This window comes from Taeniopygia guttata, chromosome 14 (genome assembly GCF_048771995.1).
Source record: "Taeniopygia guttata chromosome 14, bTaeGut7.mat, whole genome shotgun sequence".
In the NCBI taxonomy this organism is placed as follows: Eukaryota; Metazoa; Chordata; class Aves; order Passeriformes; family Estrildidae; genus Taeniopygia; species Taeniopygia guttata.
Genome location: NC_133039.1, coordinates 13,426,321 through 13,447,477, shown reverse-complemented (window position 1 = coordinate 13,447,477; position 21,157 = coordinate 13,426,321). Strand labels below are relative to the sequence as shown.

Below are 21,157 nucleotides of genomic sequence, written 5' to 3'. Positions count from 1 at the left end.
ATGAGCGTCCATCTGCAGTGGGCAGACAGAGCAGGCAAAGGCCCAAGGGTGATAATCAGCACTGATCCTGCTGTATTTGAGCTTCAGGGCTACCAACGTGGCGTGACTCAGCAAGAACAGCAGAGTCAAAAAACTGATGAGTCACAGTTTGCTGGTTTCTGTGCCAAGTGCTCACTTGCCAGAACTTTAAATTCCTTTAAATGTCTTAACAAACACGAAGCAGCTGCTGACTCATGCTGGAACTACTGAATTCCCCCTCACCCCCCTTGGCAGCTGTACTGATGTGATATTTTCCCAGTACTTTCTTTCTGGGACTTTCATAAATGCAGTGTTAGTAATAAACCATATTTGTGAATTTTTTTTGGAGATCCAAATTAATTCAGATTTGGGATGAAAATATTGGTCATGAGCTGGTAATTGTTACCTAGTTACTGCCTTGTCTGTACATGGGACAAACTCCAGTGTGGCAACATGGAGTTAGTGGAACACATTGAAGGCACTGCAGCCCTTGTGCTGCCACAAGTGGGTTTAACCTGAACATTGGGATATTCTGCCTTTTCAAAAAGCTTGACACTTTCTGGTCTCACTGTGTGAAGTTGCTCTCTGCTGGTAGAAGGCCCATTAACAACTGGAACAACAAACCAGATAGGGCTATCCCTCTCCAGGTGTGGTGTTCTGTTGGTGAGATTGTCGCGGGAAAACGAGTCTCATGCTGTCATGGTCAACAAGTTTTCCAGTTTATTGGAGTCGATTACAGTTTCTTTATACAAGCACTAATTAGTTCATACATATTGCAAAAGCGAAGCTCAGGATTGGTTACCTTTCTATTAACACATATATCTCTTTGCGATAAGCCTTGCAGTTACTGTTTCTTTATACTTGATTATTTTTCTGCATACTAAGCAATATTTCATTTTTAACGAGACACCTGTATGCTCAAGGTTGTTAGGAGATGTCTGTCTCTCAAGGTTGTTAGAAAAACATCTGTTTCTCAAGGTTGTTTTCATGCTACAAGTCACGTATTCTCACACTCTCATCAACTTAACTTTTTTGTGTCCCTTGCTGCGCAGCTATTCTTTAGCTAAACTCTTGACAGTGTTCCTTTGATGCATTTCAACGAGCTTAGAAATCCAAATTACATTTGGACACCTCTGAGCTTCTGCTTGGTTGCAGTAGAGAAAACGCTGCTCTTTTTCTGGCAAAGAGGCTGATTTTTGGCCTCAATGGCAAACCATTTGCCCGTTCCCCACCCCTCCTGCAGTTCTGTGTGCCCGTGGCTCAGTGCTGCTGGTGTTCCCTGCAGGCCAACGCGGACCCGTCGGTGATCAGCTGCCTGCACAACCTGTCCCGCAGGATCGCCATCGTCCTGCAGCACGAGGAGCGCCGCTGCCAGTACCTCACCCGCGAGGCCAAGCTCATCCTGGCCATCCAGGACGAGGTGTCTGCCATGTCAGAGAGTGAGTGCTTTGAGCAGCAGTGCCTCTGAACAGGAGCGCTCTGCCAGGGAGGTGCTGGTTGTGCCTTCTTGCTTCTCCTGTGCCTGGGATCACTGTGAACAAGTTTTAGTGCTCTGTAGCATTCTGACAGCTTTTCACTGCATTTTGCCTCAGCCAAGTTCACTATTCCTATGCAGAGATGTAAGTTTTAGAGGTGAAATAGTTTCTTTGCTAGTTAAGTTCAGCACAATCCTGGGACACTGTGCACTGAGCCATCATGTTTACCTCTCCCTGTCAGGCTGATATGGAAGAGCTCCTGTGTGGCCTGCTTCACCCAGCCTAGAGCAAGTTTTGCATGCTTTAATGCTGTGTGCTGAGTCACCAGACTCCTTATGTGGAAACCCTCCTCTTATGTGCTGTTAAATGGCTAGCAAACAGTTACAGAGCATTTTTATTGACTGTACTTGGAAAATTTGCTATAACAATATGTACTATTTAAGGTGAACTCTGACAGTGATGCATTATCTTGCTGCAAGCATTAAAAATTAAAGCTAACATCTATAAAAACATAGCATTTAAAGTCATCATTTGTCAGATTTGGTTACATGTGCTTGACTGCGTTGAGGTTTAGCAGAAGTTGGCAATAATTCACTATTAGCATCTTAACATGTAACTTGAATTATGTAAAATATTTGAAAGATAATTGAAGATTAAAATGATTCAAATTCTGTAGATCTTAAGATACAGGTTGATACCCAGTGGGGGAAGAAGACAGTCTTTGATTTGAAATCAGTTATTTACTTTCTTGTTTTGAATTTTTCCATAGCCACAGAAGGGCCCCAGTCACCTTTTCATCACATCCTACCCAAGTGCAAACTGGCCAGAGATCTCAAAGAGACATATGACAGGTAAGTTGGATTTTAGTCTTAGCTCATAGTATGCTGTTTCTCATTGAAATCTCTTGGCTTTGTTCCTAAGGATATTATCCACTTCCTCATGCTGTTAATCATTGGGATTTGGGTTTAAAACCAGGCAGAGCAATGTGAAGCCTGGAAGTCAGGTGAAAAGTTTGCAGAACTGCTATCCTAATCATTGCCTTGGTCTGTCTTTGGTTTCTTGTTCTTAAAAGCTGATGAGGTCTGTCACAGCTTTAAGAATGACTTTTTTTCTTCCTTAGTGCAGGGCCACCTATTGACAAGTGAAGTGTAGAACTGATGAGTGTCAAACAGGGGTATCACAGCACTGGGGAAGTGCTCTAAACCTGCAGCTAAGGGGAAAGTGCTGCAGGGGCACTGATGGCAAGTCAGGTACTGACTTGTGCATGTCTGGACAGCAAATTTGCATGAGATGCTGAGACTTCCAGCAGAATGCTGTTTCTTGACTGGGTCAGAAGTTCTGGCAAAGGTTTCAAAGCAGTGTGGGGCTGTTGTTCCACTTTAGCAGGAGCCTGTGCCTGTCAGTGCTGCCTCCTGGGGCCCAGAGGCTCCTGCAGCCAGGACTGTGCTTGGGGAAGGGCCTGGACAGAGGGACACAGAACCTCTGTGTGGGGGGGAAGATGCTGTGCCCCTTGCTTGGGGTATTTGTCAGGCATTCAGAGAATCAGGTTGGAGTTCTTCAGGGAACCCTTTATCCTCCCTGGCTTGTGGCTTCTCGTGTACAAAGGGGATCAGAGCCCTGTAAAGTAAGGCACTAGGAGCCTAAGTGATATAATGGTTGCAAAGAGCATCAGAAAACTTCTGCTAAGCTGCTCTTTGTGTTCCAGAGCTGTGAATTTCATCTTGTTTGAAGAAATGTACTATGTGGTTCCACACACCTTGCACAAAACCTAAGTACTAAAGTTTAAGTACTAAACTTTTAAGTAAGGCAGTTTTTATGCAGCCTGTAATTCTAATATTCCAGTTATATTTTTCTGTTCCTCTAGGGCCATGTATTTATGACTGGGCAAACCCTGATCATGTTTCCAAATATTTTAGGGTCACAGTGACATCTTGTGGCATTTAGCAGAGACTGTAGCAACACAGAGCCCAAGCTCATGGACTGTGCTGATGGGAGCCTTCCCAGAGATAAGGAGGACTAGACAGACCATGGAGAAATGCACTTTGGTGCTGCCCCCAGCTGTAAAACAAGGCAGTTTCTCCCTCATTTAGGCAATGTGAGTGGGGAAGAAGTGGTGCAAGTTGGATTTTGACACTTTCATATGACACTGTCGAAAGAAAATGTAAGTAAAACAAGGTGTTGGTAAAAATCTGAAGTGCCTGTGTGCTTGATTGGAAAGTTGTACTTGAAAAGGAGCTGACAGTGTTATTGGGTGATAAGGAGATGTTCTGCAGGATTTTTCTGTTAATATGAGAGCTTAGGAAATATGCTTGTTACACTTGCAGTCAGATCAGCTGAGAGGAGCTGCAGCACCTTGCCAGGCAGGCATAGATTTAGAATTATTTTTTAGTAAAGTAGAAAAAGGGTTCTAGGAATACAATTTTTTCTGCAAATCCAGGATGAAATAATTATTCCTGTGTGGCAGCAGGTCTGGAGTGAAGTCTGTGTGGTCTTCTGTGAAGTGAGGGTTAGTCATAAGTGACACTGGAGTTACAAAAAAAAAAACCAGATAGACAAGAATGCATAAAATAAGTTCTGTCTGTGAGATAGGCACCAATCCTGCTCACGGTTGTAAAACTCCTGCTGTAATGAATATTTTATCCAGTTTGGATACCACATTTCAAGAGGGATTTAGGCCACCTAGAGAGTGTGGAGGAGTGTGAATGACCTCAGAGGGAAGATGGAAAGATTTGCGCTGTTGCTTTTAAAGGAGAAGGGACTGCTGGGAAGGGTAAACCTTCAGATGCATGCAGTGACAATGTGCTGTTCTAAATTTACAGAGACTTCTGGCATAGCCCTTGGCTGTAGGAGAACAGCCAGTGGAGTGGAGAGAGCACTTTGAATTGCAGATGGAGCCCAGCTCTCCGTTTGAGATTTGCTCCAGCCAGCATTTCCAAGTGCCTGCTGACTTCTGCAATTCCAGCCCAGTTTCCAGGGGTGCTCCAGAGGTGTTGTCAAGCCCTTGGCTTCCTGTAGATGGTGCTGAGGTATTTCAGGCAAGACCCAACATGTCCCTGAGCAAGTTGGTTTGATCAAAACCACAAGTAGAGAAATATTTTTGTTGTTCAAAGTATTCCCTGGTTTTGAATGAGGTGCCTGTGTTCCATAAGGCAGGAGCAGTACCCAGGACATCTTGACTAGCAATGGAGTGGTATTACACTGACAGCTCAGAGGCTTTCAGCTTCTACTTGCTGGGACATTTGTCTCTAATGGAGAGAACTAGAATGTTGCTTTTTGATTAATTCAGAAAACTGAGAGTCTTCATTCATCTCGTGGAACAGAGATGTGGAACAGAAAGCAATGGTTTTTAGGCCCAAGAAATTTTCAGGACCTCCAGTGCTGAAAAACTTAACTGATGTTACAATATGTGTCTCTTTTGAGGAGCTTTCACATAGTTTTATCTGCTACTGCAGATAATATGTGAGCTTGATAGTTACTAACTGCCTGTCTGGTTCTAGCAAATTGCTCTAAGCTTTGCACTGGAATACAAGTGGAACTACGGAGAAGTTTTTGGTGAGGTTTGGATTGTTTGTTTCTTCTTTTTAATACAGAAAGAGCCTTTATAAATTTTTATCCTAGTGGGACTTAACTGTGTGGTAGATCTAGCCCATCTCAGCTCAGGGAATAATTCTATGAGACTTAATGTTATTTCTGCGGCTGTGTTTTAAAATATAATCCAACTACAGTTATTTATCAAAGGACAGCCCTTTGTCCTTTATAAGGAAATGTGAAATAATTTCAAAGCTCTGAGTAGTCACCACCTCTAGGAAAAACAAACTCCAAAGCTACAAGCTCACTTCTACCACGCTCAAAAACATGGGGTTAATTTCTGATATAAACAGGACAGATGTGATATGAGGTGTGCATATGTAAAAATTCTTAACTCTTATAAACATGAAGTGGGATTTCTTTGTTTTGCCAATAGTTATGGAAAAGGCTGCAGTTCTGGGAGATGCTTGGCAAATTTTCATGTGCTCATTTTGGGGCAGTTGCTCACAGTTCAGGACACAGCAGAATGGAGCAAAAGAGCAGCGATAGTCCCTAAAATATTCCCCAGCTTCCTGCAGCTCTGGAGGGGTTTCTGTACATTCAGCAGCTTTCAGCTGATCTCACTTCCCGGAATTAGCCCACAATCCTGTGAGCCAGAGTAAATATTGAACAACCACAGCATCCTCTGATAAGGAGGTCCGTGGCTTTAACTACTTTTTGTGTTTCTTTCTATTTCTTCTGAACTTTGCTCCTTCTTGTCTCATGAGATATCTCTTGGGCCTTATGAGGGAGAGACATTAAACAACTTTTTCCTGTTTGCCTCTCCCTGTCTCAATTTTAAACTTTGTTATCTGATCATCCTGATCCTTGCCCATGTATCCCTCAGATCTCAACAGGTGTTGTCAAACCAGAGATTTAAACAAAAAAAGTGTTGAAACAAAGTTTTTATGGAATAAAATGTCTTGGAGGGTTTAATGTCCTATTGCCTGAAGCTTTTTGTCTATACTGGGGACATTATTTAACTCTGCTGTCTGGCCAAGGGCAGTTGCAAGTGTTGCTGCTGGAGGGTGTAGCTTGTTCCTTGTCAAATAACAGACAATTATTTTCCATCCAAGGAGGGGCAGGTGAAGGAGAAATTGTGTTCATAAAGCTATAATGAAGGCTGGAAATTGTACAGCTGAATGCAAATGCAGAAGAATAAAATTAAGATCCAGATCAGAACTGAAAATCTGGTTTTCTTGTTGTCTTTAATTCTAGGCTTTTGTTGTATAGTGCACTGTAGACAAAATTATGCTCTGGAGAGTGTAATTATGTAATTAAAGCTTTTGCCTTAGTGCGCTTGGACGAAAGAATGAAAGGAGCCAACTGGATCTTTGTCTGAATGTTAAATTCTGCAGGGAAGATGTCCCTGCAAGTGTTTCATGCTTTCATGTATCTCTGCTGCTCTTGGGTAATGTGTTTTTACAGCCCCAAGAGCTTTCAGGTGGTCTCTGAACTCACTTGTCCCATTCCTTTATTGCAGTGTTTCCCCTTGTGAGGATTTGGCCTGGGAGATGGTGTGGATAACCACAGCTTCAGCCCTTTTCCCTGCTGTATTTTGAGGGAATCCAGCTTTATCTGTCAGTTGTTTTGTGGTGGGATAAGCAGTGTTACTGGAGCTGCAGCATTTAATGAACTAAACCAGAGGTGTTTGTGCTTTGCATGTTCCTTCAGGGCTGGGAGCCTCTGAGCAGATCAGAGCTGGTGGGGCCAGACAGACACAGGATTCACCCTCTCAGTGCCTTTTAAAAACAGGAAAACACACAGTATCTGCTCCATTTGCAGCTTGAAAAATCAGCATTTTCCAGAGTTCCATGCAAGATTTGAGAACAAAACCTTTTGAAAAGTGTTGTCTGCAGTGAGATGTTCCCAATGAGTCTGATCGTGTGCAAAGTGGGAGGAGATGCTGTTTGCTCCCTCACCACTCTCTTGTGGTTTGGTGAGTAGTTGCACCAGCAGCCAAAGCTACCCAATGTTTTTGTTTAAAGCTGAAATTTCTGCTCTCTCCAAACCCTCTACAGAGCCAGATGAGCTTCAAAAACACCATGCTCATTTGTGACCTGCAGTTGAATGTTGATTATAAATGATTTTCCAGACATATATTTGCTCCTGGCCTGTTCCTGGCATGTTTTTTAATCTGTTTTGTGTAGAGGAGGAAATTCATGGCAGTTATTGACACACAAGTCAAATTGTGAGTCTCAACACACTTTGTATTTAAAATTCAGGCTGGAATTTTCAGAGCACAAACTTTGAAATTTGATTTTAAGCCAAAAAATGTTGTTTGGGAAGAAAGTTTGAAATCTAAGGACATTGACAAATCCAGTTCTCAGGTGTAGAGCTTGAGATTGAGACGTTTATGTGTTCCTAATTTATGAAAAGGTGTGGTGGGCGTGTGGTGGGCCTTGCTGCTTCCTCCCAGCACAGCTGTTCCCGGGCCAGCATTCCCTGCCTGGGAATGGGAATATTGTGAGGGTTTGCAGGGTGGTGCTGGCTTAGGTCCTTATGGTACATTACCCATTTTAATGTACCAGTTCCCCTCCTGAGGTGGATTCCACCCTTGTCTAGATTTGCAGACTTCTGTAAAAGCACCTGAGTGATGATCCTGGCTTTAATCTCCAGCGTTTCTGTTTTGGTTTTTTTTTCAGTAAAAGAGGCTTATTGTTGCTTTCAGGCTGAAAGCCAGGGTCTGACTTTATTGTCTTTATTATTCCTGGGACATCCATCACTTCCACTCAGTCCTGTTGTCTGGAGTCAGATGAAGGGCGTAGCTCAGTCCCTGTGGTTTCCTAGAATGAAAAAACCATGTAACAGACATGTTTGTGACAAGCAGAAGCAGGTTAGTAGGGAAACAAACAACCTAAGCAGAACCCAAGGAGGCTGTTGTTGTGGAAATGTGCTGCTTGGAACAGCCCTTGCCCAGTACAGACATCCTCTTTTCTTTTTGCTTGGAGGGCAAGATGGAAATTGGAGGTGCAGTGTGCCCAGTTCATCTTTGCCCTTTGCAGCTTTGGCCTAGAGAATTTTCCTTCGCCTTGCAGTAGATCTTGAATCAACTTCTTTAACTGAGACACTGCTGCAGTGTTAAGGGCAGAGGGAGCAGAAGGTCAGTGGTGGAGTCTTTCAAATCTCCCTCAAAATGCTCTAGGGGATGGTGTTCTGTGTGTCCAGCTGTTGGAAGCCTTTGCAGTTAGGAGTCAGCTGGTCCTCAGCCAGCCTGGGGACAGATGGGGTGCATTCAGTCTTTTTTCAGGTCTAATTTCTGGGCAAGGGTGACCCTGGACCACTGTTTTTTCATTTGTGATACAGAGTAAATGCTGTATGGATTGATTACCTTCCTATTTCAGTCTCTGCACGACAGGGGTGGTTCGTTTACACATCAACAACTGGCTGGAAGTGAGTTTCTGCCTTCCTCACAAAATCCACTATGTTGCCACCAACTTCATACCCCCAGAAGCAATCGAGAGAAGTCTGAAATCTATCAGGTAAGAGCAAGCTCTGCCCCTCAGAGTGTGGCCAGTCCTTGCTCCTGTTCCAAGGGTGATGCTGCAGATGTCTGAGGTGGCTCAGGCAGGGGATGGTGTGACTGGGCTGTGGAGGAGAGGGGCCCTGGGCTCAGACAGGACTCCCTGGAGCTGCTGTGGCTCTGTGGTGCTGCTGCATTCATGGTGCTGGTTGTACTGAGGGGATGCTACAAGAGTGGCCTGCACTGTTTGCAGCTAGGAATTGTGTGTTCATTTTAATCTGCTGACCCAGAAGTAATTCTGCCTTTGGAAGAAAGAGATCCCTGGTCCTGTGATACCTTATTTCCTGTGTTTGTTTACCTGCAAAAGTAGTTAACTTCTGCTTTCTTCCTTTCTTCTACTCCATTCTGTATTTCAGTAATGCAGATGAGCAGTTTTCAGACTTGCTCTCAATTGTGTGCCAATGCAGTGCAGTCTTTTTCCTTGTCACTGGGGTATCCAGTTACCATATAACCCTCTGTCTCCTTTTTACAGGGAGCCTCTTATACTGTGACATAAAAATAAGCTGATTTTGAACCCAGTTAGAGCAAAATGATGATATTAGAAATTCTTTTTTTACCATTACATTGACCCCAGGTATCATGGTGTGGGAATAACAAAGCCTTCAGGAAAAGCTGCAGTTTACTGTGCAAATGTATTCTATTTTTCTGCAGGCCTTACCATGCCTTATTACTTTTAAATGATGAGAAGTCATTGCTTAATGAGCTCCCGTTGGACTGCTCTCCTGCCCTGGTGAGAGTAATTAAAACTACCTCTGCTGTGAAGAATTTGCAGCAACTGGCTCAAGATGCTGACTTGGCATTGCTGCAGGTATGGGGAGCTGTCAGCAGCTGCTGAGAGCTTTTTAAATCATGAGGTGTTTTCTGTGTGCCCGTGGGCTTGTGTGGGGCAGGAGATGGCAGCTCCCTCGGTGTGAGCAGAGAGCAGGGAGAAGGTACCAGCCCTGGAACTGGGGAAAGGCTGGAGAAACAGAGGGCAGGGGTGCAGGGACAGTGCTGGGCAGCTCTGCAGCCACAGCCCGTCTTGGATGGGAGTCCCCATCCCAGGGCTCTCCAGTCCCCATCCCTGGGCTCTCCAGTCCCCATCTTTGGGATCTCTGGTCCTCATCCCTGGGGTCTCTAGTCCCCACCACTTCTCAGGACAAGTCCATTAAAACAGGCTGATGAGAAATTTCTCTTCAAATTGTGAGCACCTCCAGGGCTGCCTCCCACAGCCTCTCTGGTCCAGCACCTGACCAGCATCAGAGTGAAACCTTTCCCCTTATCTGAAGGAATTTCCCATTGTTCTCCTTGTGTATGTTGCCTCAGGATCTGTCCCTGTGTCCCTCTGAGGAGAGTGGCTCTGTCTTCCCTGTGCCTCCTGTTTGGTAGTTAAAACCAGAGCAATTTTACTCCTGGCTGACACCACAGTGGCCTGTCTTGGTCCTGCCACGTTGATTCTACATGCAGATGAAGCACCAAAAATGCAAGTGCAGGTTTGCAGCTGCCATGGCCAAATACATTGCTTCCCCTGGAGCTGCCAAGATCTTGTCTACCAAAGACTTGTGAATACCTATACAAACCTTCCCATCCATTTCCCTTAGTCCACTAGTGCACAGACTTGGCAGTCATGGGAAGAAGATTTAGTTTAGGCTTGGGGAAAGCTCTTGAGCCAGTCTGCCCAAGCCAGCAGCTCTTTCCAAATGCCCTTCCAGCAGTGACAAGCAGCTCTCAAATCTGAATTGCTGGAGTTGATGTGATGAGCCCTTGGAAAGGGAAGTTTGTGCCAGTGGAGGGATGAGACCCTTGAGAGACCCCTGTGGATTACTCTGATCATTTGGGATGATTACATGAGGTGATCCCAGAGAGGGAGGGGCTGCTCCATGCTCCTAAGGATTGATCCAGACCCAGAGACACAGCCTGTGCTCTGTGTGCCAGGGGAAGCACAGCTCATCATCACATGTTCTCCTGGTCATAGGTCAGTGTCTTCTCCTCTTCCAAGGGAAAGGTCCTGCTTTGTAATAAAACTCCAGGTCTGCCTGCAGTGGTCTGTGGTGTTACTTGGCTATGGGATGAACTCTGGAAATTCCCTACTGCTTCTGTAGTCTTGTTCTCCACAAAAAAGCACAGTTAAACGCATCTAATGATACAGGCTGGATTTAGTGTCTTGTAGACACTATTTATGTGGCTTTTCCAGAGCCATTAGCAACCACTGACTTGTTTAACACATTAAAATACTTTATGTAGCTCATTACTGAAATACCTCTGTGCAGTAAAAAGGCAGTGTTGGTTTCCTTTATGTTTCTGTCATAGTAGAAGCTGATTCTTTTGTTTTATTTTTCACGTGTTTTATTTTTCATGTATAACACAATGCATTTTGTGCATAAAGAAAAATAGTTTTTGGGGGCATGAAAAGAAACTAAACTTGTGTTGATACAGTTTGGAGGAATTCCTTTGAGGCAGGAAATACTAAGTTGCTTAGAAATGTGAAGCGAATCTCTGTAAATTCATAACCTTGTCAAATGCTTTTTGATCTGCCACATGTTATATTAAACCATGAATTTATTCTGAAGGCAGGGTGAAAGGATGGAACATTTTTCTTTCATTTCCATTCAAATGAGACTTTTTTTGTTGTTGTATGCAGCTCTTGGTGAGAGTTTGTATATTGATTTTGCTCCCCTAATTTTTCCCTGTTTTCTCAATACAGGTTTTCCAGCTTGCAGCACATCTTGTTTACTGGGGCAAAGCAATTATTATTTATCCTCTTTGTGAAAACAATGTCTACATGCTTTCTCCAAATGCCAGTGTCTGCCTGTAAGTAGAAGGAAAATGTGTTGGTGGCAACACAGTGCTGAGGAGTGCAGATGCACTTTCCTTCCCTGACTGGATACAGAGTGGGATCTTTCTTCATGAATTTGTTGAGGCTGTGCAAAACACAAATCATTACATGAGCCTGAACTTGCACAGCCGTGTGGGCAGGGAGGAGCAGCAGAGGAGATCAATATTCCTCTGTGGTGGTGAGGGCTCTGGAAGCAATATTTACCCTGTGGAGCTGCTCTCAGTGTTTTTAGTACTCCTCCTCACTGCGTGTCCAATATGGGAACATTTAAAAACTAAAATACTTTATGATTAAGTTAAAGGAGTGGTTTATAGGGCTCTCTGTGTAGCTGGCACACCTGACATGAATCAAAAGTAGCAAAAGTTGCCATTGTGTTGTTTCATGTGCTGGCATTCCATACTGTGTGCCTTGTCACAGGCAGAAGGCACCAAGGCCATTTGGAGAGCAGGCAGAGCCGCTGCAAGGAAGATGTGGAGGCAGGGGTGGGTATTTTTGCTCTGCTGAAGATTGGCAACCCATCCTCTGTTGGATTTTGAGATGCTTTTAGACTCTATGTTGGAACTCAGTTATAGGAAAATAGTTTTAAATCAAAACTTTGGTGATGGAAGTATAAAAATAGTGCTGGAAGGGACCTTGAGGTCATTCAGCAACAACTGTGCCTGTGTCAAATATGGCAGTGCTGTTCCTGAAGACCTTTGGAGATGGAAATGCTAACAGAGACAGTTTTCTGATATTTAACTTGTCTATCCTTTACTTCTGTTCAGACCTTTTTCTTAACCTGTCAGCACAGGGAGGGGGCACAGCCACATCTGCAGCTGGAGTTGGCACATTCAGAGGTCATGTGTCCTGCCCAAGCTCTGTCCCTTTGATCAGAGGCTGCACAGGCCTGGATTTTTTATCACTTTCATTTTTCTCCTCTGGATTCCCTCCACACCTTGAGTAAAACACTGGAGCTGAATGTAAGGCTGAGGTGAAAGTGCATGAGCTCCTGGCTGGCTCCTGCAGGACACAATATGCCATCAACTATGCTTAGGAGTTTTCTAGATCACAGGGAATATTCCATTTGGGAATTGGCACTTCTGCAATGCTTCAATGGCTCACAGTTACCCTGAGCAGCACCTCAGAGCTGATCTGTGCCTTTGCCTCTGCCCTGCAGGTACTCTCCCCTGGCAGATGCCTTCTCCTGTCAGTTCCGGGGTCACAACCTGCCCTCCATGCTGGCCAAGTTCTCCCTCCCCGTGTCCCTCTCCGAGTTCAAGAACCCGCTGGCACCGCCTGTGCAGGAGGTGAGCTGGGCACTGAACAGAACATTTTCCTTGTCCTGCTGCCCCCAAGGGATGGGGCTGCTCAGGAACTGCTGTTGCACATTTACAAGCTCCCAGTTACTGTGCTTCCAGCCTTATGATTTATTGTTTCATGTCCTTGTGCCAAAAAGCTGTGGGGATGTTCAAGGTGAGAAGATGCTCTGTGCTGGCAAAGCACAGTCCTAAAAGAAACATTAGAGTGTTTCTTTTTGGGGAGTGATGTAGTAGGGAAAACTAAAACTCCATTTGGTCTGTTCCAAGCTATCAGTTGTTAGGGCTGAGTGAAATTTGTAGATTCCTCACAATCACATTTGATTTTATTCTATTCCATCTGCTCCAAGTTCACAATCTGTTTTTAAAATCAATCTGTCTGTTCACTTGGTTTTACTGTAAAACTGGAATTGTTAAAAGGCTTTTGGAGGAAGTAGGCTCAGCATGGGGTCAGCAGAAGTCCATGTGTCACTGCATTAGCTTCTTAGTGTAAAGATCTGTGTTAATAAAATATGGATTTGGGATTTGTGAGTTGTTTTGCTTGTGCATCGATCATGGCTTGTGGCATTTCTGGGAACTGCTGGAACACAGGAAGGAGCTCAATAACGTGAGTGACTGTGCTCTGTTCCCAGATGGAGGAGCCTGGACGTCTGGCTGTGGCTCAGTGTGGCAAAGGAAGCACAGGCAGAGTTCTTTGGCTGGCTTCTGGTGTTTGTTTCTGGCCTTCAGGCTGGGGTGCCCTGGTGGCTCCATGGCTTTAGCCCCTGCTCAGATATAGAGATTACCATCACCTGTGCACTTCAGCACAGCTGTGAGGGAAGAATTGGCTGTAATTACAGGTTCACAGAGATGATGATCAGAGATAAAAATAAGTAATGATGTAGGTCTAATCCCAGAAGCATGTACTGGTCAGCTGCAACCTTGGGAGGCAGGGGAAGAGCAGGACTCCACTCTAGTTATAGACAAATAAGTATCCTGAAAATTGAAGCTGAAGTCGTAGCATTAATTTTATTATAGCTGCAGTAGCTTCAGGAGACATTCTCAGTAATCCTTTTAAAATTAATTACTTGCCTTAATACTTCTCCTTCAATAATTTCTGGTTGTTCTCAGATGTCCTACTTTTGTTTAAAATACATAAATAAATGTCTGTCACTTACTGCTGCAGTTATGCCTTGAAACAAGGGTGCAGTAAATGCTTTACCAGAGCTGATGGAGTGCTCAAGTTTAGAGTGTGTACCTTCCCTCTGCTGCTCACCTCTCTGTGTTAGGGTCCTAAGGATCACCAGCACAGCTTGCTTTTATCATCCTTTCAGCCTTATTGGAAAGTTGGGGGATGATGCTGTGAAAAGTTGTGGCTTTTTGATAAAGCAAAGTGTGACAGTTCTTAGGGAAGTTTAGATTAGAGCGAGTTTTTATGTATTTTTGTATCAGTACATTTTCTTCTACTTTGATTTACCTATGTAGGACTTCTTGTATTATTTTTTCATTTTTCAGTCTTTTGAGAGACGTGACTCCAACCCCTGCCCTGAAGTGGTCAGGATCCAGTTGTAAATAACAGAGATCTAATCAATACAGCAATTAATCTAATTAAATGTGGGTGGGTTTTTGTTCCGCTGTGCTGTGATAAAAGATGTTGTACTTTGAACTGTAAATATTGTCAAAATGTACTCGCTTTGCCTTTGAAAAGAAATAGCAAAGGTGGGACTTCTCTCTGTAGTTTTGTTCTTTGTGTGCACAGGAGGGGATGTGAGGTTTTTTTAGCTTTAAAGATTTCCAGTGGTTTTCTGTTATCTCATGTTTTTCATCAGGCTGAGGGCATTGGCTGTGCTCCTGAAGGTCACTGAGCTGAGGGTCAGTCCTGTGGGAGGGGTTGTATCTTCTGCAGAAGCTGTTGTGGCCTCATGGCATCCATGGCATCCATCCCATTTGATTCTTCTCTTAAGCTTCCTGCTTTTGGCATGTGTTTCTGGATGGGTAGAGAATACAGAAGGCATTAATAAAGCCCTCCATAGGAAATAGGAGAGCTCTCAGAGCCCTTCCTGGTTTTATATAAAAATGTGGCTTGATTTGAAAGGAGACAAAGTTATTTTTGTTCAATTACCATTACATGAGTGGAATTCCTCTATTCCTTTGGGTAGATGAAAAAAAAAAGTGGCACTCATTTTTCTGTTTGGTGTGCTGAGGTATTTTGTGGCTGGTAGGAGATAGGAACAACCTGAGCAAAGACAGGACTGTTGGGAGTGCATGGCTGTGTTCTGCCTTTGCTGTCTGCCTGTCAGGTGAGAGGTGTGTGCCAGGCCTGCCAGTGCTCTCAGCTGTGCCCTGGGCCAGAGACTGAAAGTCTTGATTGTGTCATCTTGATCTCTTTTCTTGCCTGAGATGAGGAGCAGTGTATTGCAGTGAGTGTCTGTTAGTTGAGAAGATTTTAGTATCCATGCAGTGCTCCCTGCTGCTTCCCTTTCTCTGTTTCCCTTGGATTCCCTGGGACAGCAGCAGGGTGAGGATGAGCCCATGCCCTGAGCTCAGCTGACCTCAATTTATCTGCCTCAGAAGTTGTAACACCTCTCTGCCCTGCCCTGAACAAACATGGACTAGCAGGAGGGATCTTCTCACCTGTAAGGAGTGTTCCTAGGTGAATTAGGCATCCCATTTCCTTCCTGCATCCCCTTTATCATAATGCAGTTTGTCATGATTATCTTTATTAAAGGTTCTTTAATTCTCCATTGATGGGATGTGAATAACTTGCAGAAAAAAAAATAAAAGCCAACAGATGGGAAAGTGGGACAGCTGCTGCTGAATGAAATCTGTTTAACTTTTCACTTTTGTTTCAGTCAGTCTGGGCCATCCTGCTGGGAGTCAGGCACAGGGAGATGAGGCCTCTGCCTTGTGCCTGCTGAAAACATGCTGAGCTTTGTGCAGGGCTCATGGAAAAGGAGGCAGGAGAATGTGTCAGGGGATGGAGTGGGAGGGGAGCTGAGCTGCCTGCACACCCTGAATGGGCAGCTGTGTCTTCAGGGAGCCACACTGCACGTGGGGCTGCTCTGCTGCAAGACATTAGGGAGCTTTTGTTGGCAGAAGTAAGGAAGTGGGATTAAGATGCATTTATATTCAGTTGGACTGGGTGTAAAATCAGGGGTTTAGCACAGTAAGTTAAAGGAATATGTCATGCTAGGCCTGAATGGAGGGAATGGTTAAGCTGAGAGTTCAGAGCTGTTACATAATGATAAAAATGACAATATGAGACAGTAAATGTTTCATCCTACATCAGTAGGAGTTTGCAGAATCTGTTTCCTGTAAAACAGGGAGAAGTTTTCATAGTTTATGTGTTTTCCATGAAACAGCATGGTTTGAATGCTAAAGGAAGGTTATGCATTTCAGCCACCCAGTGGCTTTGAAGGTGTCGTCATCTTGAGCCAAGGCAGCCCTCAGTTCTCCAGTCAGACCTTGAAGAGGATTTGTATCAAATAACTGGATAATCCAGGCTGGGGAAAGGGGGCTTGTGTGCTTCAGTAGGCAAAACAAGCTGTATTTTCACTGTATCCTCATGTGATGAGAAACAAACTGGGATTGAGTGCTTCTAGGCTGTTGTTTTCCCTGCCCTTTTCTGAACCTGTTGCTGCTCCCACTTATCCTTAAACTTTTAGGCCTGGGAAAGAAAACAGCCTTAAAGAATCCTTGCAGGAAATTTAACATGTTTCTCAAGAGTTTTACAAATGGCCCCAGACAATAAGTAATGCTGGATCTTGTTCCTCCAAGACTTGGGGCTGAGCTTTCCTCTGACCAGCCTGAAGTGCCCAGCTGGGCTGACGTGCAGTGCTGTGTTTTTGGAAGCCAGTGCAGCATCTCTACTTGTGCCAGTGAGCACAGAGAAGGGCACTGTACCAGTGCCTTGCACAACAACACCCTGGCACTGCTCTGGGAATAGCCCTGGGCTGCTCTGTGCCAGCAGGAACAAGCCAGATGTGGCTGCTGCAGCAGACAGGACCTCCTCTGAGCAGGCTGGAGAGAGGCAGCACGGGCAGACACGAAGGATGAAAGGAACATGAATAAAATTTTGATTGAATTGGTAGTTAAATTAAGCAACAGAAAATGTTTCACTTTATATTTCCATCACAGTCCTGGTGTTTCAGCCAAAAAAAGGCTGGCTCTGGATTCCTGCTGTGCCAGAGCATGACTGAGGCAAGCAGTCCTGGGATGGAGTATATCCTGCCTTGAAAGCTGCTCCCAGCCCATGTGGCTTCAGCAGGGAGCCCAGCTCTAATGAAGAGCCCTGAGAGCAGGCATAAGGAGAGCCCTGCACCTCTGGGGCAGAGCAGCATTTCCAGCCAGCACAGCACAGATGGTGCAGGGAAGTCTCTGCTCCTGCAGCCCTGGGTGAGCTCCATGGGAGCTTGGGAGGAGCAGATGGAGAATGGATGGAAATGCAGCACTGGTGTCCAGAAGCTCAGGCAGCAGAATGTGTTAGCAAAGCCTCTGCTAGAGCTCATCTGGGAAAACACTTCTGCCTTTGGTAAGAAATGGGTCAAAACCTGGAGGAAGTGGGAATGGTGTGAGGCACTTGCAGTGGTGGTACAAAGCTCATCACATGGGCAGGGGCCAGTGCAGGATGCTGCAGCACTTGGGCTTCTTCTAGGACTGGCTTTTAAGAGGTACCAAATTCCTGCTGAAGTTTGGCTAGTACAGAAAAATGTCAAGGATCATCAGTCTCTGGTCTAGGGATGATTGTTCAAGTTTACTTCAGGATGGAAGAAGAGTTTCCTCCTGTCCTCAAGGTAGTCCCAGATCTCCAGCTCTCCCACCCAGAGATGGCACCAAGGTGTTTGGCAGGGGCTGCTTGCACAAGGCTGTGGCTGTAAAGCTGTACCACCACCTCTGCCTGGCTTCTTGTGCCACTGGCCACAGCTGCTGGCTCAGTGTGGCTTTCTAGGTATTTCCCCAAGGGTGTGGAGATGATGGTGCATGTGCACCATCCATGCACATGGAGCTGCAACAAAGGAAATTGGCTATTTTTGTAATTCATGGAACCACCAGAGTGCCCAGGGGAGGCTGGTCTGGGTCAGGCCCTACCCACTGCTTCTGTAGGTCTGGCAGAGCCTGTCTTCCTGTCTCCTTGGATTTTTCCAGGGTTGTTTTGTACTCTGAAACGTGCAGACTTCTTTCATTTGCTAATCAGACGCTGCTGCATGCCAACAGGTTGGAAATTCAAGTAAAATAAATGAGCCATCTTTCCATCCAGGCCTGCATCTGGAAAGAAGGATTTCAGGAACATAATTGCTAGAGTAAACCTTGCTCTTCCAGGCTGGCTTCAGATGTTAGCAAAGCATTATGTCTTTGGTGTCTTTTGCCAACCTTCCTCTTCTGTAGATTTTCTGTTAAACATGTAAAATGAATTATGGCTTTTCCAGAAAATAGATGTTTGGAGGCAATCCCAGATACAAAGTTTTAAGATTAAAATCCACTGAGCCCCCAGAAGTGGTAATTGATGAAAAGACAGGGTGTGGGTCTGTCTGCAAACAGAGAGGTTTCTTTTGTGATTTGATAGCAGAGGAGGAACTGAGAATTACCAGATTTATGGAAAAAGGAAAATTATGTGGGCTGATGAACTTGGTTTGGAGCTTTTATTGTGATTTGGCGGGTTCCCCTGATGATTAATGCAGCAAAGTGAGCTTCCTTCTGAGCCTGAGCTCATGCTGCATGTGTTTGTCTCACCAAAACAGTGGTGGTTGCTATGAAATCCCCAAGCAGCCCTGTGATTGTGTTCTGAGCCCTTTGCTACGAGAGTTGCCTGCACTGATAGGAAAAGGCTTTTTATGCAGAAATCAAGACACAATGATGCATTTTGAGGGCTCCTCCCAGATTTCTGAAAACAGATCCTGCAAGCACTTGTCCCTCGCTGGTGACCAGCAGGTTTTGGGTGATGTTTAATACATCTCATTGCTTTTGATTCTCTTGCCTGCTGGAAAACCCAGGTGCCTTTATTCGCTTGGCCCTGTGAAGCAGAGGGAGGTGAAATGAGGGATGGTGACTGCATGGAGAGGGGACTCCTTGGCAGCTCAGGCTGCTCTCCCCTGCCAGGGCTTGTGCTGCTGCTGGTGCTGCTTCTGTGCTGCCCAGCCCTGTCAGGCTCTGATCTCCAGAGGCTCGCCCATGGCTAATCAGCAGTTTCCCATCTGACACCCAAGGGCTCCTGGCCACATCCCCTGGTTGCTTCAGCTCTGCCCCATCACCCTGCCCTCTCTCTGGCTCTCCAGAGGAGCCTGCACTTCAATCTGACCATGTGGGATTAACCCTTCTGTGATTTATTTTATTTTGGTGGATCCTGTGTAGAGACCAGCAAACTGGTCTGGAGCTGAGGCAGGGGCAGGGCAGGTTCCTTCAGGCTGTGCTGGTCAGTGTTGCATAAAGATGTGGATCATGAAAGGCTCCACTGCAGCCTGAGCACCCATAGAGGCTCTGGGTGTGATGAAGTTTTGTGTCTGGTCACCTTTTTGTGATTGGAAAAGAGATGAACTCTTGTGTGGGGCTGGAAGCATTTTCCATGTGACTCATTCCTCACCAAGTGTACCCTGTGTGCTGTTTTCCTCGGGTATCTCATTTCCCAGCTGATTAAGCCCTGGTTTCTCCCCTGCAGACCCAGCTCATCCAGATGGTGATCTGGATGCTGCAGCACCGGCTCCTGATCCAGCTCCACACCTACGTGTGCCTGATGGTGCCCCCGAACGAGGAGGAGCTCCGAGCCCCGGACGAGGACATGCCCTTCACTGCCAGGGTTGGGGGGCGAAGTCTGAGCACCCCCAACGCTCTCAGCTTTGGCTCTCCAAGTATGAGCACACTTTTCTCTGCTGTTCACACTCCACCTCACTTCTAGAGCTTCCCTCAGTGCTGCCAAGGGTCAGCAGGCCTTGGTAATGAGACATCTCTTGCTGCAGTGCTTGCTAATTAGGTCCAGCCTTTCCTAAATTCAGAGCTGGGCACTGGTGAAAGTCCTAGGGGCTATTAGACTTCTTTTTAGAAAGAAGTAATGTTTTGTAATTTGCCAAATTCTCATCTGGTCACGTAAAATATTTTTATGAGAGGTACTTCTTTGTTTTTAAAAGTAACTTTGTCCTCCCTTGCTGCACTCAGAAGTATCCCCTGTGTTACTCTGGCAGATTTTGGTTTTCAGGACAGAAAGAATATGAAATAATTTGTTCAAACAGCATTGGTTTCTGTGGGCTGTAGAGCCATTAGAGCCACCTGAGGAGACACAGAGCTGGCTTTGTTCTCACACATGATTGATTTCTGTTTGTGTCCTCTGATTTCTCTAATCCCCCCAGTGCCATTCTTCAGGGTGATTTCCAGGAAAGCATTCTTTCAAAAGGATGAGTCAGATATAATGCTGAAATCACCAAACTTTCCTGCCTGGGCTGTTCTGAGCAGCCTTCTCAGAACACTGCTGGGCTTGGATATGGGGAGAGATCCTCTGTACAACTTTGAGCTTTACAGGAGTCATGAATTAGAGCAGAGATCTTGGAATGTGAGATGAGTCTGTGATCTGCTTTTTCTGGCTCCCTCACAAGAGGATATTGCTTCTTGGCCTCTCTGCCTGCTCCCACCTTCTGTGCTGTTAGGCTTTCCGTGTTACCATTTCATGGTATTCCAGCACAGCTGTCTGGGAATTCTCTTTTCAAATGATTTTTATGGACTGTTTATGGTCTCCAGAAGTACAGTTTTCCACACAAATTGATGACTCTGTTGAAACATTTGAATTTCCCATTGAGAAAATCGCTGTGTTGTCATATGACTAATTGCAGATTCATGGAGCACTTGGAGAGCCACTTTCTCTGCTCTCCAGAGAAGAGGGATTAGTTGGAAAGGCTGCACAGAAACAGCCTGAATTGATAAACTTTGCATCCTTATGGTGAGGAATAAAAAAATTTAGTGTATATGTGTGTCTCTCTCTTGTCCCGATAGCCAGTAGCGATGACATGACTCTGACAAGCCCCAGCATGGATAATTCCAGTGCTGAGCTGATACCTGGTGGGGACTCACCCCTAAATAAGAGGATGACAGAGAATCTCCTGGCAAGCCTGTTGGAACACGAGAGGGAAGCCATCCTGAACGTCCCAGCTGCCCAGAATCCAGAGGATCTCCGCATGTTTGCAAGGTGAGCAGTGCAGGATGCAATCACTGGTTCTTATTCTCCCTGCTGTATGGAAGGATTGGTCTGGAGACTGAGCAAATCCTGTAGGCCTGGGGATTTGGAGGAGAAATTCTTTTGGGTTTGCTCCTGTATTTCCTGTGCAATACAGACGAATATTTGTGGCACAAGAACACTTGGTAACAGAGTCCTGGGTGTGTGAAGGAGCATCAGGGAGTATGGATGGACTTCACTGTCCTGCAGACACAAAACTGCACAGCCAAAAACTGCACAGCCTAAAAAACCCATCTAAGCAGGCAAGGCAGAGACCCAGTGATGCTGATG

General features: G+C 45.3%; 1 protein-coding gene across 4 annotated transcripts in view; it reads left to right on the top strand.

Annotated features, from left to right (window-relative positions):
- Positions 1–21,157, top strand: part of NPRL3 (NPR3 like, GATOR1 complex subunit) — a 40,928-nt gene that overhangs the window by 14,553 nt on the left and 5,218 nt on the right. For all 4 annotated transcript variants that reach the window (XM_030284885.4, XM_030284886.4, XM_041719077.2 and 1 more), the window contains 8 exons: positions 1,304–1,457; positions 2,263–2,344; positions 8,405–8,542; positions 9,235–9,391; positions 11,267–11,373; positions 12,555–12,684; positions 19,325–19,514; positions 20,647–20,839. In XM_030284885.4, the coding sequence (XP_030140745.1) occupies positions 1,304–1,457; positions 2,263–2,344; positions 8,405–8,542; positions 9,235–9,391; positions 11,267–11,373; positions 12,555–12,684; positions 19,325–19,514; positions 20,647–20,839 (1,151 nt within the window). The remainder of the gene's footprint in view (positions 1–1,303; positions 1,458–2,262; positions 2,345–8,404; positions 8,543–9,234; positions 9,392–11,266; positions 11,374–12,554; positions 12,685–19,324; positions 19,515–20,646; positions 20,840–21,157) is intronic.